This window comes from Peromyscus leucopus, chromosome 4 (assembly GCF_004664715.2).
Source record: "Peromyscus leucopus breed LL Stock chromosome 4, UCI_PerLeu_2.1, whole genome shotgun sequence".
In the NCBI taxonomy this organism is placed as follows: domain Eukaryota; kingdom Metazoa; phylum Chordata; class Mammalia; order Rodentia; family Cricetidae; genus Peromyscus; species Peromyscus leucopus.
In genome coordinates this window covers 69,495,441-69,510,432 of record NC_051066.1, presented here as the reverse complement: position 1 = coordinate 69,510,432, position 14,992 = coordinate 69,495,441, and the positions used below count along the sequence as shown (strand labels likewise).

The 14,992-nt window shown below is 49.2% G+C and overlaps 1 protein-coding gene across 1 annotated transcript in view; it reads right to left on the bottom strand.

The window, feature by feature from the left end:
• Positions 1 to 9,155: 9,155 nt before the first annotated feature.
• The window catches only part of Alx4 (ALX homeobox 4), a 40,512-nt gene continuing 34,675 nt past the window's right edge, over positions 9,156 to 14,992 (bottom strand). Inside the window, exon 4 of the mRNA XM_028878996.2 lies at positions 9,156 to 13,216. Coding sequence (XP_028734829.1) covers positions 12,887 to 13,216 — 330 coding nt within the window. The 3' untranslated portion in view covers positions 9,156 to 12,886. The remainder of the gene's footprint in view (positions 13,217 to 14,992) is intronic.

Below are 14,992 nucleotides of genomic sequence, written 5' to 3'. Positions count from 1 at the left end.
CCCTGTATCTGCTGATTTTCAGGTTTCAGCTTTCTGCCAACCTCACTGCCTGCTTAGAAGAGAAGTTGTGTTTCTCATTACGGGGATAACAGCCACAATTGAGGAAATTAAGGAAAATTGTGCATTGGTGGCAGAGCCCTCTAGGATTTCCAATAGTCTTTCTCTGGTAGATCCTGTGGGACTCACCTTCATCTCCCTTCTGCCTACTCTGCGCCAAGTACCCTGTCCTGGCTTTCTGGATACAGGCCCAGCAATTTCCCTGCTAACAGCCTTGGTCTTGTCGCCAGTTTGGTTTGATATCTTGACAACATGGCCAAGCGTGGGTTTCATTAACTCCATCTTCCCCAATGCCGTTCTCGCCTCCCCTCACCCGCCTCGGCAGTTATAAGGATGAATATCTGTCATAACACAGTTGGGTGTGCCTTTTTGATTTCATGCTATCTATCTGGCAGCCATTCACTGGGGGTACCTGCTACATGGAAGCCTGGGAAAGAGAAAAGGTCCTGAGTGAGGACCTCTTGGAAAAGGTTTTTGGCTTCTTTAGCTTTGGACAATGGACCAAAAACCATGACTAGGACCCAGCCTTGTCCATTTGAATTTCAGTTGATGACCACATCCTCTCACTTCTCAGCCATTGGACTGAGACTAACTGTCAGACCATTGTCCTCCTCTCAGAAAAAAATCAGTCTGCACTTGATGGAGACTTTTTTTCCAACCTGAACCCAAAGTCTATTTAGAGAACTGTATCTAACAGTAAATTTTAATTTACTTTTAGAGAAAGGACCAGAATAAAGTAAATATTCATTCCCATGTTTTTATTCTGTTAATTATTAATGATTTTCCTTATTAGGAAGAAAGAATAAAAGAGAGAAGGAAGGAAGAAAGGGAGGAATGGAGGGAGAATGGGATGGAGGGAAGGAAGGAAGAAAGGAAAGAAGGAAACCCTGATGTGATGGATTGAGTTTATAAATCTTTAATTATTATGTGTAAGAGTCCTTGCTCGGAGGACATTCCATTGAGTATAACAACGTACCTGCTAGCAGCAGGCCAACATTCTGAGGTGAAAGCAACCATAGCAAGTACAAAAGAGTGTCATTTCAAATGTCCATAATTACTATGAAAACAAGAAGGCTAGTGTTGGACACAGTAGTGAGCGGGGCATGAGAAAGTATTGTGGAAAGGGTGGCTAGAGAGGACATTTAAGCATATCTTTAAATCTTGAGAAGTGCCAAATGATGTAAATACCAGACTTGAGGGAAGAGTGAGCTGGTATGTGGCTTGGCATATCCAGAGGGAGAGAGAGTGTGTTGGGAGGTGACTACAGGGAGATAAGCCAGAGCCAAATGGTGTAAGGACCACGTAGGCTGGAAAGACGCTCTATGTTCATTATTAGTGTGAAGGAGAGTTTCTGAGGGATTTTAGGCAGAACAATGACTAGTCTGGATGGCATCTTAAAATAAAGCATTTCAGCTACTGTGTAGAGAATAGATCATAGCAAGCATGAAGGAAGGAAAGAAGTCAGGTTGCTGTTTTTTTTTTTTTTCTTCTAAGCAAAGGCTAGTAGAGGCTGGAATGGGATGGGAGTGTGAGTGGTAAGAACTTACACTGGCTAGAATGTCTACTAAATTCATTGAAAAATCAAAAGTTGAAGTGAAAGAAATAAAGGCTTATAGCTAACTCCTAAATTTTCATCCTGAATCCACTAAGTGAAACCATTCATTGAAAAATGGCAGACTGAAGTAAGATGGGAGTATCAAGAGGGAAGATCAAGAGTGTTTCCAGGGTTGGAGAGACAGCATTAACAGCACCTGCTGCACAATCTGGACAGTTGGAGTCAGGATATCTTCCCCTACATAACAAGCCAGGTGCCCTACAAATGCATATAACTCCAACTCTAGAGGATCCATACTTTCTTCTGGCCTCTGCATGTGCACAGATGTACACATCCCCCTACACACACACACACACACACACACATTCTCATAGATATATAAATAATAAATAAAATCCGAAGTACCACCTTAGACAATTACCTATTAGAATCTAAGGGGTGGTACTACTTAAACAGTTGGATACATGGTACTCAGAAGAAAAATTAGAATTAAAGATATAGATGGGATTTAAAACTGTAGGAGTAGATGAGATTATCCAGAGTCAGAATTGATAAGAAAGGGCCTGAGCACTGGGCCTGCTCTGTCACTACCAGGTAGAGAAGAAAAGGAGAATGAGGATTTGGTGGCAGACTGGAAAGAAAAGCTGAGAAGTCTGTAAGACAGGCTGTGATATATTACAAACACATAAACTGTGGGACAACCAGTGAAAATACTTTTAAGAGGCATAGTTGCTAAGGCTTAAGGGCAGAGGAAGAAGAAAAGGTAAATAATGAACAAACTAGACAAATAGAAACAAACAGAAAGATGGTTGACTTAAATACAAGCATACCAATAATTACATTAAACATAAATGGCCTAAACACTGTGAACAAACTACAGAAATCATCAGCTAGTGCTGTGGACTTACTATGTATGAAACCCGTAACTCTGGTGCACCAGTGTTGGAGTGAGTGAGTCCTCGTTCTCTGGAGTTACCATAAAAGCAAATTCATCTGCCTTGGTTGTGCCTACGGCCCTGTTGTGAAGCTCCAAGAAGGCCTTCACCGGAAGCCAAGAAGATGCCAGTCTTCAGAACCATGAGCTAAGTAAATACCTCTGCTCTTTATAAATGATACAGTCTGTGGTATTTTGTTACAGCCATCAAAACAGTAAAAACAATTATACACTCTTCTCAGGAAAGTAAAATGCATTTAAGTTTAAAAAGTGGGGGTAAGAGAAGGAGAAACATTTAATATTGATAGTGATAAAGGGCCAATTTGTCAATACATCAATGTGTGTGACAAATAATTATTTCAATATATATATATAAGCAAAACCAACTAAAAGAAAAACAAAGTACTTAGAATTATATGTGTGTCTCAACAATGTTAGTGACTGATGAAACAAGTTGATAGAAAAATATAGATGACCTGAGTAACGCTATCAAACACTGTGGCTTAATTGACAGCTGTAGAACCCTTCATCTATCACAGCTGAGACCCAACTTGTAAAATTGCATGCAATGTTCATCCCAAATGTGTTGCCCCCAAAGTAAGCCTCAATAACTTTTAAAAAACTGAGAATATAAATACATTCTTTGGGCCAGTGAGATGGTTCATTAAATAAAAGCGCTTGCTGACAAATCTGATGACCTCAGTTTGAGCCACATGGTGAAGGAGAGAACCAATTCCCACAAGTTGTCCTTTGACGTCCACACATGTGCTGTGGCATTTATGCATGTGCGCCCACACACAAATAATGAAATGCAATTGAATTTTTTATTTAAAAAATATATTATCTGAATGCAGTAGAATTAAGTCAGAAATCAGTAACAATTAAATAACATATTTCCAAATAATACCTGGGCTGATGGAGACCCAAAGAAAATAATCTGAACAGTGTAAAAATCAAAAGTACCGGGGCTGGAGAGATGGCTCAGAGGTTAAGAGCACTGGCTGTTCTTCCAGAGGTCCTGAGTTCAATTCCCAGCAACCACATGGTGGCTCACAACCATCTGTAATGAGAACTGGTGCCCTCTTCTGGCCTGCAGGCAGACATATATAATAAATAAATAAATCTTTAAAAAAAAAATTTAAAAAAAAATCAAAAGTACCAAATGTGTGAGTAGCATCCCAAAAGGCAGACCCGGCTTGAATTCCTTAAACTAGAAAGGAAAGGTTTTAAACACTCTAGGCTTCTACCTAAGAAACCAGATAAAGAGTAAGCTAAGCCCTAAGCAGGCAGAGAGAATGGAGAGCAGACATCCATGAGCTAGAGAATGGGAAATTCTCAAAACAAAGCTGGTTCTTTGTGAGGGTAAGCAAGGGCTCAGCTGTTTGGGGCAGCAGAAGCATGACACAGATGATGGGTATCAGAAAATGGCCTTGGTCCAGGTTATAGACTATTAAAGGGTCTCCAGTGCCACCGGGCAGGTAGGAGGTGAGTAGGATTTAGTGCTTTTATAAAAGAGGCCCAAGAGAGGCATGTTTGTTCTTCCTACCATGTGAAGGAAGGTGCCACACCAGCCCCCCAGGCTGCTGCCACCTTGAACTTGGGCTCCTTGCCTCTATTGTGAGAAGTCAATGCCTCTTGTTTATAAATTGGATTTTGTTAGGGCAGCACATACAAAGAAAGAAAAAAGTGAAAGATAACTTCTGCCTTCCAGGGTACATTTCCTCCAGGAAGAAGACTGGATCACTCAGAGTGCCACCAGTCCTGTGAGGAAGCACTTAACACAGAGGGTTTCAGTCTCTTTCTATCCGAACTCCAAGCCCATGGCATGGTACCACCCATGCTTGGGGCAAGTCTTCTCCATTCTATTCCTGACTTACACACCAGGCTCCTTTGGAAGCCCCCTCCCACCCAGAAGGGACCCTGTAGGTGTCCCATAATCCAATTAGGCTGACACCTACAGTTTATGGAGTTGTAGCCCGGGCCTCTTGGCTCTCAGCCTCTCGGCAGTGAGGCTTCTCAGGTTAGTGTCTCACTAGGCACAGTTGGACAGAACTGGTTGCTGGCCTGATGATATGGACCAGGGAGAGAGTGGGAATGAGAGGTGCCTAGAAGAAAATGGCAGGGCGCTAAACCAGAGGTTTCCAGACCACTGCGGGAACTCACTGGGACTTCTGAGACCTCTAGTAACGATCGGCCACTTGTCCGTGTGCATCCATGTCCATCACCCACATAACACACACTAGCCGCACTGCTTGTTATTAACTGAATTCTGCCCCTCGCTCACTTACAGGAGCCCTGACACACAACCCCACAGTGCCACTGTGTTTGGAGACAGCATCTATGAAGAGCCCATCAGGGCGGGTTCTTCTATCAGCAAGAAAGAGAAGAGACAGCTAAGCCATGTTACTCCATGTGCCTGTAGAGAGGGCACAGGAGGACCCCCAGAGAAGATGGCTATCTGTAAGCCAGAGATAGACCACTTCAGCTCCATGAGCCAGGGCCTCAGCCTCTGCTGCTGTGAGGAACTGAATGTCTGTTGTTTATGGAACTTAGCTTATGGCATCCACGAAGATAGAATACTGCACTGTCCACCTTGAGTCGCCCAGAAATACATCCTAGTCTGTTGACACACTTGGTGACAGTCCCCCCATGTTTGGTGTCCTACCCTTAACCACTTGGGTGGCAGCAAGCTCTTGTATGCATAGCATGGCCTGTCTCTGCACAGCTCCTCACTGTGCCAAACCTTTCAACTCTTGGACTCCGTGACTGCCTTGTGAGAGGATCACAGCCGTGTCTCTGCTGTGTAGATGGGGGCAGGACATGCAACAGAAGCATTTTAGTGTCTGGCCTGAAGTAGCAGAGCAGAGGCCATCTTTAAGACCAGCTCTGACAGCCATCACTTGTGACTTCCCGGCTTCCCCCTTCTTTCCTCAGACAGACAGAGCTCTCCGTGTAAGTCTATGTTAGAGGGGAGGTGGGGGCTGATTCTGCACTCCGTCCCTGCCCCATCCTCTCAACCATCTTCATCTCTCTCTCTCATCTTCATTTTTCTCTCAGTCCATGGTATATGTGGGCCGATTACTTTTCCCGAAGAGCTTTGGGAACAATAGAGGTACACTGTAGGTACAGAGCAGAGAAAAGAGCGGGAGGGGACTTGTGAAAAAATGAAAGAGACATCCCCAGAAGACTTGGCAAGAGCCCTGCAGCACCCCACCCCACCCCCCAATCCTGGAACATCTAAGAACCATGTCCTGAAGGGCTCCAGGGAGATCCCATGCAGGCATCACAGTGGGTTTGCTCCCCACCAGCCAAGGCAACACCTTAACACATGGTGTGCACATGGCCGTAAACCCAAGCTCCGTGTGCAAGCTTGCCCTTCCTCAAGCCTGTTGGTCTGTGTTGAGCTAAAAAGGAAAAAAAAAAAAAATCTGTTTGGAATCACACAGAATTCCTGGGAAAATTTCAACTCTCACACCCCATTGTCTTCTGGCGCCGGCTTACATCTTCTCGCCACGAACACGTAGAGGGTCTGTAGTCAGCCCTATTTGGGGGGAGCTGGCTATTTGTGCTATTTGTGGAGGGTCCATTGTTCCTTAGCTGCTGAGCATGCAAATCTGGGCCATGGGAGGATGAGCTCCGCCCCCAGCCCCCACTCCACACTCTGCAGCACAGCAAGCGTTCTGTTGTCTGGGGACCAACCCACTCATGGTGGCCAGGGTTGGCAGGGTTTCTTATAGCAAGGCAGGGGGCACAGGGCAAAAACAGCTTTGGCTGGGCTTGGCACCAAGGCAGGAAAAAAAATCTCTCTGCAGGGTTGAGGGTGTGGGGCACGAGGGTTATCTAAGGGAGACTGAAACATGGGATTTGAGCCCAAGACTAAGTGCAGAGGCTCCAGGATGAATGCTGCTGGGCCAGGACTCTTGTTGCACTGTCATGGGAAGCTAGCCTTGGGCTGGCTTGACCCCAGGAGGAATAAATAATGGGGACAATGCCCTGTTATGGCTCTTCACAAATGTACAGGAATCCTGAGCAACACAGCAGGGTTCATGGTCAAGCTGAGGCTCTGAGTTCATGACAAGCTGCTCTCCAGAGACCTGAGTCACCTTCCTCTGCCCCTCTGTCTTCCTCACTTGCTTGCTCTCCCTCCTCCTCCTCTCCCTCCTCCTCCTCCTCCCTCTCTCTCTGGGGTCTCATGTCACCCAGGCTGGCCTGAAACTTGCTTTATAGTTAATGATGACCTTGGACTTGCAATCTTCCTGCCTCCACCTCCCAAGTGCTGGGACTACAGGCATGTGTCATCATTTATGCAGTGCTAGGGATGAACTGCAGGGCTTCATACATGCCAGGGAAGCCCTGCACCACCTGAGCTACATTCCCGGCCCACTCTGGCTAGACATAAAGTGTACTGACTCTCTCCTCCCCAACCCTGAATCACAGCTCCGAGTCTTATTTCGTTCACTCAGAACCTGCACTCTAATGTGAGCACAGCCTGGGTCCTGAGAGTCTTTAGTTGTGTGGGATAGGCACAGATAAGAGTTGATGCCTTTGCCGGGCGGTGGTGGCGCACACCTTTAATCCCAGCACTCGGGAGGCAGAGCCAGCGATCCTGTGAGTTCGAGGCCAGCCTGGCTACAACGAGCTCCAGGAAAGGCACAAAACTACGCAGAGAAACCCTGTCTCGGGGGGAAAAAAAAAAAAAAAGAGTTGATGCCCTCAGGGTTTTGTGCCAATACCATGCTGCACACAGCTCCTGGGAAGCAGATGACCTGGGTGGGTACTAAGCAAAGATCCATAGAGGCCTTGTCTGAAGGAAACGCACAGAACGCACAGGATCAGTGGGGGATCCCTTAGTGGAAGAGGGCCAGGAGGGGACAGAGAGATGGCTGTATTGAGAGGCACCAGTCTCTGGAATGGACTCCCTCAGTCACCAGGGATGTAGGACCCAGTCATCTTCCCACAAGCCAGACTTCCCTGCTGTGGGATGTTCTGTATGCTGTGAATGTGTTGCTCTGATTGGTTTATAAATAAAACACTGATTGGCCAGTAGCCAGGCAGGAAGTATAGACAGGATAAACAGACATGGAGAATTCTGGCAAGTGGAAGGCTGAGTCAGTAGATGCCAGGCCACAGTCCAGGGAGCAGCATGTAATGGCACACAGGTAAAGCCACGGAGCATGTGGCACCTTATAGATGAACAGAAATGGGCTTGAGTTTAAGTGTAAGAGCTAGTCAGTGGTAGGCCTGAGCTGATAGCTGAGCAGTTTTAATTAATATAAGCCTCTGTGTGTTCATTTGGGTCTGAGTGTCTGTGAGACTATGAGACCGCAGGAGCCAGGACCAAAAAAACTTTAGCTACACTTCCCTGGAGAAAGAAAGAGCCCTTGTTTTGAGTGCCTAACTCCCGAGGAAGAAGTAGAGATGGGTGGTAGAAACAGCACTCCATGGTTTCTAGGTACATGTGCCTTTTCCTGCCTCGGCCTCAGTTGCTGTTCTGTAATTTGGGGTAAGAGTCCAAATGCTATTGTGTCCCTCAGCCCAAATGTGTGCCAGCTGTCATTTCCTAAAGCAAGTTCCCAGGTCTACCTAAAACATCTGTGCTACACAGAATTCCCTCCCCAAGGCAACAAGTCTAAGGTATCTCTGAGAGAGTGTTCAGATAGTTGGAATGGGAGGCTGGGAAGAACAGCTATGAACAGACATCATTCTTCACACCCCTTCGCCACATCAGCTTATAAGTGCATGCATTAACCCTCCCGACAGCTTGGTAGACTAGACAGAGACAGGGTGTATTCCTGTGCTTCCGACCCTGCCCCTCACACTAGCTGCTCTGAGACTCAGGGTCTCTTTCTGAGTCCCATCCCACAGTCCCTGTCTGCTTCATCCTTTGTCCTCAGAGTCTGGCTTTCAGACTTATTTGTCCATTTTTTTTTTTCCTGCTGGGAAGGCTCCTTCTACCACGGGGTACTCATTATCAGGGCCAGGCTTGGGTCTTGCATCTCCTAGAGGTCTGCCCTGTACCTCTCAGTGCAGAGTTGCAGGACCTGATGCCCTGGCCCTCATCTGGCTTCCAGAACAGCCTCCAGAAGCACTGTTCTCAGGGACATCAGGGATGTGGAACATGGCTGCATGAAGCCCTCCTGGCACAGTCTGTACTAGGCACAGAGGAACAAGAAGCTTTGCCCATGATCGTCCACTGTCTAAGAAGCACGCTTAGGCCTCTCTGGGCCCTCTGACTTGCCTGCCACTCAAGAGCCAAAGGGTGTGTGTGTCCCAGACCCTGTCAGACCATGCACCCCTCTTTGCGCTGGAGGATTGGCTGGCCACCTGTTGTTAATCTAGCCTGGTAACCCATCCTGCACTATGTCAGCAGTTCAAAAGGGCACTGTTAGTATTTTTTTGCCGACTTCAATTAACGTGAGATTTCAGAGGCCTCTCTGATCACATTTCATCTGTCATAAGTCAGGAACAAAACAGACAGACTCCAGTCGAGAGGAGGAAGGAGTTTATTGCAAACAACAACAACAACCAAACAGACAGTCTGGGCTGCGCCCGACGAGGCGGCTGCTGGGAGCGTCAGCTGCCTCTGCCTTGCATTCCGCCCACCCCAGCCCCTCAGCCCCCTTCTTCCCACATTCCTCCCCTCTCCAAAAGATGTAAGTGCAATAACTTACTTTAAAAGAAAAGAATGCTCCTTTTAATATTTTGCTATAATGTAGTTACATGGTGGTATAGGCAGTAAAACTTTATGGAACGGACCTCATTTTTTTTTTTACGTTTTTCTGAAATTTTAATGTATTTTATATATCTATATATATATTTATATATATTTGAATGTTCCACCCCAGGCCATTAAGCTAAAGAAAAAGTTGCATTTATACAGGGTTAAAATATCTTACAAGAACAGCGAGTTTTGGTTGAGGTTCATGTTCCATCTCTTACTCAGTTTTCTCTTTTTCTCTCTCTCTCTTTTTTTCTGACCACTGCACACCCAAACAGGTTATTAGACACTGAAAACGGTCCTCCAAAATCAGTAGTATACAGGCCTAGCTCTATGTGTGAGTGAAGGGTGAAGAAAGGAGAGGGAAGGCTGGGAAGTACTGTCTGGTGGGAATTCCTCCCTAGGGCATCCTTGCAGCGAAGGAGGGCTGAGGGAAAGAAATGGAAGCTTGTCCTGGTTTGAAATTGTATGGTTATTGGTTAGCACCCTGGGGGCGAGGCTGCCTGCCACTCTCCCTCTCCTGGGTCTGTGTGTCTCCGTACCTGACAGTCAGGGTCATTCCCATGGACCTGGAGCCTTGGTTTCCTCTGAGTCCCCAGAGATGATCTGCCCATGGCTATCCCAGAGGGCAATGGACTGTGTAAAGGGCACATGGCGGTTTCCATGGAATCCTTCCTGTCTCCTCAGGGAGATGAAGCGTCAGAGCTGTGTCCAACATGAGCATGGCAGTGTGTGCTGGGGAAGCCCTGGATCTTGCTGCCTCTTTGCCTAAATCTTCACCCATCCTGCTTCCCAAAGGTAGAGGCATGGTTGTGAGAACAGAATCAGGAAGAATTAAAAAAAAAAAAAAAAAAAAAAAAAAAAAAGAAAAAGAAAAAGAAAAACTTGGAGACATTTCTGTCTGCCCCAGAGTCTTGGCCCCCCATGCTGTGGAAGGAAGGGGCTCCTGGAGAGATGGGTCGAGACAGGCGTAACCACTCTGTGATACACCAGGCTGCCAGGACTGGATGTGGCTACTTACTGTGCTGGCAGGCAAGGCTGGCTTACTCAGCTCACTCAGTTTGCTTGTCCAGCAAGTGACCGCCCAGCAGGTAGTCTTCTCTCTACAGCTGTGCCTTTGGAAGATCTGGCTCATTAGGAAGCTAGGTTGCCATGGAGGCCTTTGTTACTTTAGGGCATCCCAGGGACTAAGACAGACCCACTAGGGACAACAGGACCCCACAGTTCTCTTCAGGGGACCTGGGCAGCTGAGGAGATGTGAGACATGATGGAGGCCCTGTGGGAGCTCAGAGCATCTCCAGATGCCCTAGGAACCATCTGACGCCAAGGCCCTCCAGAATAGCCTAGGTAAAAGATTGCTCCATCTGGAGAGATGATGGGAGGTATGTCAATTCTTGACTGTGGTGGAGAGCAATCTGCTATTGCTATATACTTTTTTATTCTCAAGCTTATGGGTTGGAATTTGCCTGACTTGGGTCTAGCCTGGCCAGGAATAAAACCTAGAGAAGTTATATGTCACTCCCTTCCAGAAGAATCTACCAGAAGCTCACTCTCCCTTCTTCTGGAGCTGTTCTGGTTCTTCACTCTTTGTACTGATTATCTAGGGTATGGACACATTTCCCCCACTTGCCCTGCCCCAGCCATGACAGCCATGAGGAAGAACCCCAAGGAATTGCTCCTGCCCTTAAGTTCTTCCTTCTCTTGCTAGATTCTGAGGAAGGGAGTTATTTCAGTCACTCCAGAACTGGAGAACTTGTTCCCCAAACATCTGAAACATTAAAGCCAAGCCACCAGGAACACTGAATTCAATACCCAAGGCCTCCTTTGTCTTCCTAAGATCTATTGGAGAACTACAGTTTCTGAAGAGGCCTGACTCTTACTAGGGGTGGCCAACCCAGAGTCTACATTCTACTGAGAGCTTACTCTGTCTACGTTCCAGAGCCGACAAGGGCACACAACAGGGGTTTGTGGTTCCCTCTCACCCACTGAGACCTAGGGCAGATCTAAGGCAGGGGTCCTCAGTCCTCAGCCCAACCTGAGAGACCAATCGGTGAGCAGAACCCTGGGCCTAGTGGGCCCAGCCCACCTCTCGGACAATAGTCAAGGCAGAAGGTAGAAAAGGCAAGTGTGTCTCCTCAGGAAAAGGCCACCTGCTTGAGGGACCTACCTCAAGGGTGGTTCTGTGCTCCAGCTCAGGTGAGGGCTGGGACCACTACAAATCCTAGTTCCTAGCTCCAGGTCAAGTCAGGTAGACAGGGATCCCCTTCCTTCAGATGGGGGACTCACTTCAGGAGGACTTCCTGCCACAGAGAGTGGGCCTTGATGGGAGTCTTTCCTGAGGCCAGCTGAGACAGAGGCCATGGCCCCTGGGGAAGAAGTAAGATTGGCTCTCTAAGAGGGTGTGGAGGGCAGCTGGAAAGAAGCTCTCCTTTTAGCCTAGAGGGGCACCGATGTCCACCTACCCTGTGTGGAAAGCTCCGGCAGGTGCCATGCTGTGGTAGGATGGTGGGTGGATGGGCATTGTTAGTCTGAGCATAGAAAGGCCATTCTGGCAGGAGGCTGAGCTGGTCACATGTCCTCTGTTCCAGAGCCCTTCAGCCGTGGCCCTGTGCTCTAGCTTATGTCTTCCAAAGTTTAAATTCTTCCAGACCAGGACACTGCTCAGCAGCCCCAATGAGTGACCAGAGGGGCCCTGAGGAGGCTCCAGTGCTGACCAAGGGACCTCCCCACTGCAGAAGATGCCAGGTGGTACCCAGGTTCAGCCCACTGGATCCTCCTTGTGGTCATTCTGAGAGCTTCTCTGGCTCCTGATGGTCATGTGTGGTGGTAGCAGTGGTGGTGGCGGTGAATCTGTGTCCTTGCCTCCCCTCACACATGGCACCCCACCCCCACAGTGTCAACCAGAACCAGTTTCAGGATCAAAGGCTGGCCCACATCTCCTTGGAGCTTGGTCATCCTTATGGGTGGACAGCAACAGCATCCTTCAGTTCTGTTCCCTCATCTTGCCTCCCACTTTTCCCAGGTGCATCCATCACAGGGGACAGTCAAGCCACAGCCACAAGGTCCCTTGGATGGATAGATGATCAGATGCCTTGGATAAAGAAGGTGGGGTTCCATGGGCTTCCATGGGGGCAGGGCAGAAGGGGTCAGGAGCTGGCTCGCAAGGCAGCTTGTTACTTAAGACACACAGCCATAGGCCCAGTGACCAGGGGACCACACAGAAGAAAGGATGGTTGGACAAGGCTGGACCACTGTTAGGTCTGGAGGGGAGCCTAACTTCGACTCAAGTCAAATGGAAGGGTGAAGGAACATGAAGAGAGAGGGCCGCAGCTTACATGATGCAAAGCTACACACAGAGCCACCTGGCTTTCTCCACTGCCTTTGGCAGGGAGCAGGGCTCAAGGCCTCAGTGCTAGGGAGGGACAAGGGCCTGCCACCCCTCCCTCCCAGCAGTCCCTGGGGCCTCAGACTTGGGGTGACTGAAAGTGCTGAGGGCCAGGCCCCTGGGCCAGGCCGGGTTCCTAAGAGGAGAGTCAAGTGGGAAGCTTGGGGCCTGGAAAGCAGGGACGTGGCCAAGGCCCCAGGGAGGAGCACGGCATCAGGACTGGCAGGAGGGGCCCTGTCATGTGGCCCAAGAGATGGCCGCGCTGTGTTCCTTGGCCTTCATGCGCAGGGCAGCGATGCTCGAGGTCTTGCGGTCTGGCTCGCCGTTCATCTCATAGCCGTTGAGGCTCGAACTGAGGCCAGCTGCTCCAAACAGGCTGCCCATGTGTGTCTGGCCCACGTGACTGCCAGCCCCGGAGACACTCAAGAAGTCGGAGACGCTGCTGGCTCCAGAGCCAGGAGGGTGAGCATGAGGGGACATGCAGGCAGGCACTGGGTCACAGGGGACCACACAGGCTGGCACGGGCGAGGCAGCCCCATTGTTGCCAATCCAGGACGGGTTCTGAATCTGGGGACAGTGAAGGGAGAGATGTCACAGGCCAGCTCGGAGGGCAGTGGTATAGAAGGGGTACTTACCCTTTTCACCTGCCCATCATTACAGTGAAACCCTTCTTAGGCGTCTAACATGAAGAGTGCCCAGGGAGCTGGAGGTGAATTTGTGTTTGAGACTTTCGATTCCCAGAGCAGATCCATACTCGACATTCAAGAGCCAGGATTGAGTTTCCAAGTGTCTCAGGGTCCAGTAAAAGCATTACCCTGGATCAACCTGAGAGCATCTTGTGGGGGACACAGGCTCTGGGCTTGTAGGTTGGGGTGATATGGGGATCATTGTGGGGAGCAGGCATATGAATGCGCCCATAGGCCCAGGTCAATGCCTAAAGCTCCAAGAACCCTTGAGGTTTCCCAACTAGCCCAGCCATGAAAAGGTGGCCCCAGCCCCCAGGTGGGGCTCAACCACACATTTTCCATTGAAATGACTATCATTCCTTCTCTCTTCCCACCCCACCCCACTCCCACTTCTGGCCTCACCTTTCTCTGGCCTCTAAGCAACTCTGAGGAAGTAAGTCTGGGGTGCCGAGGTCCTCTTTGAAGAGAGGACCATGCTCCTCTAAACTGTAACTCTAGGTTCTCAGTTATTTCAGACAGGCTTCTCCTGGCCTGCCCACCCACAAGGGTTTAGGAAGAACTCAAGGAGGCCTTTAAAAGCACCAGGTAGGCACTGGGTCCTCAAGGTCCACAGGAACTTCTAATGGTCCCAGGAACTGCCTGCAGACTGACCATGTCCTGTTCCTGGCCCCAGCGTGCCCCAGAGAGGGGACAATTTGGCCGCCAACCCTCTCGGAAATGGCCTAGGACCTGGAGTCCATGGGGCAGGTGGCAGAGACAGGCAGGGTCTCTTGTTGGTTTCTTCCCTCTAGCTCTGAGCTCAGATGGCGGCCGCCAAGGGCCAAGAGTGAGAGTTAGAGGTCAGCCCTGGGAGGACAGAGGGAGAGGGGAAGAAAAGCATTAAGGAATGTGACCAGAGGTGAAGCTGATATGCTAGACACCCACATTCCTGAGCCTCACCTCTAGGGCTGCCCTCTGACCCTCAAATCCTGGGGGAGCAGGAGGAGGTACAGAGCCGGCCCAGGTCGTTTAACAGCACCACACCCAGGCACCCGGGAACAGTGGTGCTATCGGCTGCTGGAGTCCCAAGACTTAGAGCAGGAGGCAGAGTGCAAACAGGAAGGAGATGTAATAGGTGAGGAGGGGCAGGGGCAGAGGGAGGTCATGAGAGAGGTGTCACGGGTGCACTCAGCCAAGAGGACATCTGTCCAGGAGCCCTGGGTGCCTGACATCACTCACAATACTCCTTGTTCTGGCTGATGGACAGACAGACAGGAAGTTGCTGGAGAAAGGAAGGGAGACCGCGGGCAGATGCCCGAATATCAAGCCCATGCATGCTGCTTTCCAGAAACCATGACCCTAGACCTTAGGACAGTGTTATAGAAGAGCTGAAGTGGACACATATCATATCCCATTCATAAGCAAAGAAGCTGGGCCTCAGAGAGTTGGAGGCACTCACGACGGGAGCAAGACTAAGACCGAGGAAGCTTTGTCGTGGGCGCAGATTTCCATGTGCATTCCAACCTGGCCACAAGCTCTGGAGATCTCAGAACAGCCTTCCTGAGGGTACCCTGAGTGACGACCAACACTCCGGAAGCACCTGATCGTCTGTTTGCCGGGTGCTTACCACAGCAGAGGAAAACATGTCCCAACATTCTAGGTCTCCCACAGTCGGGGA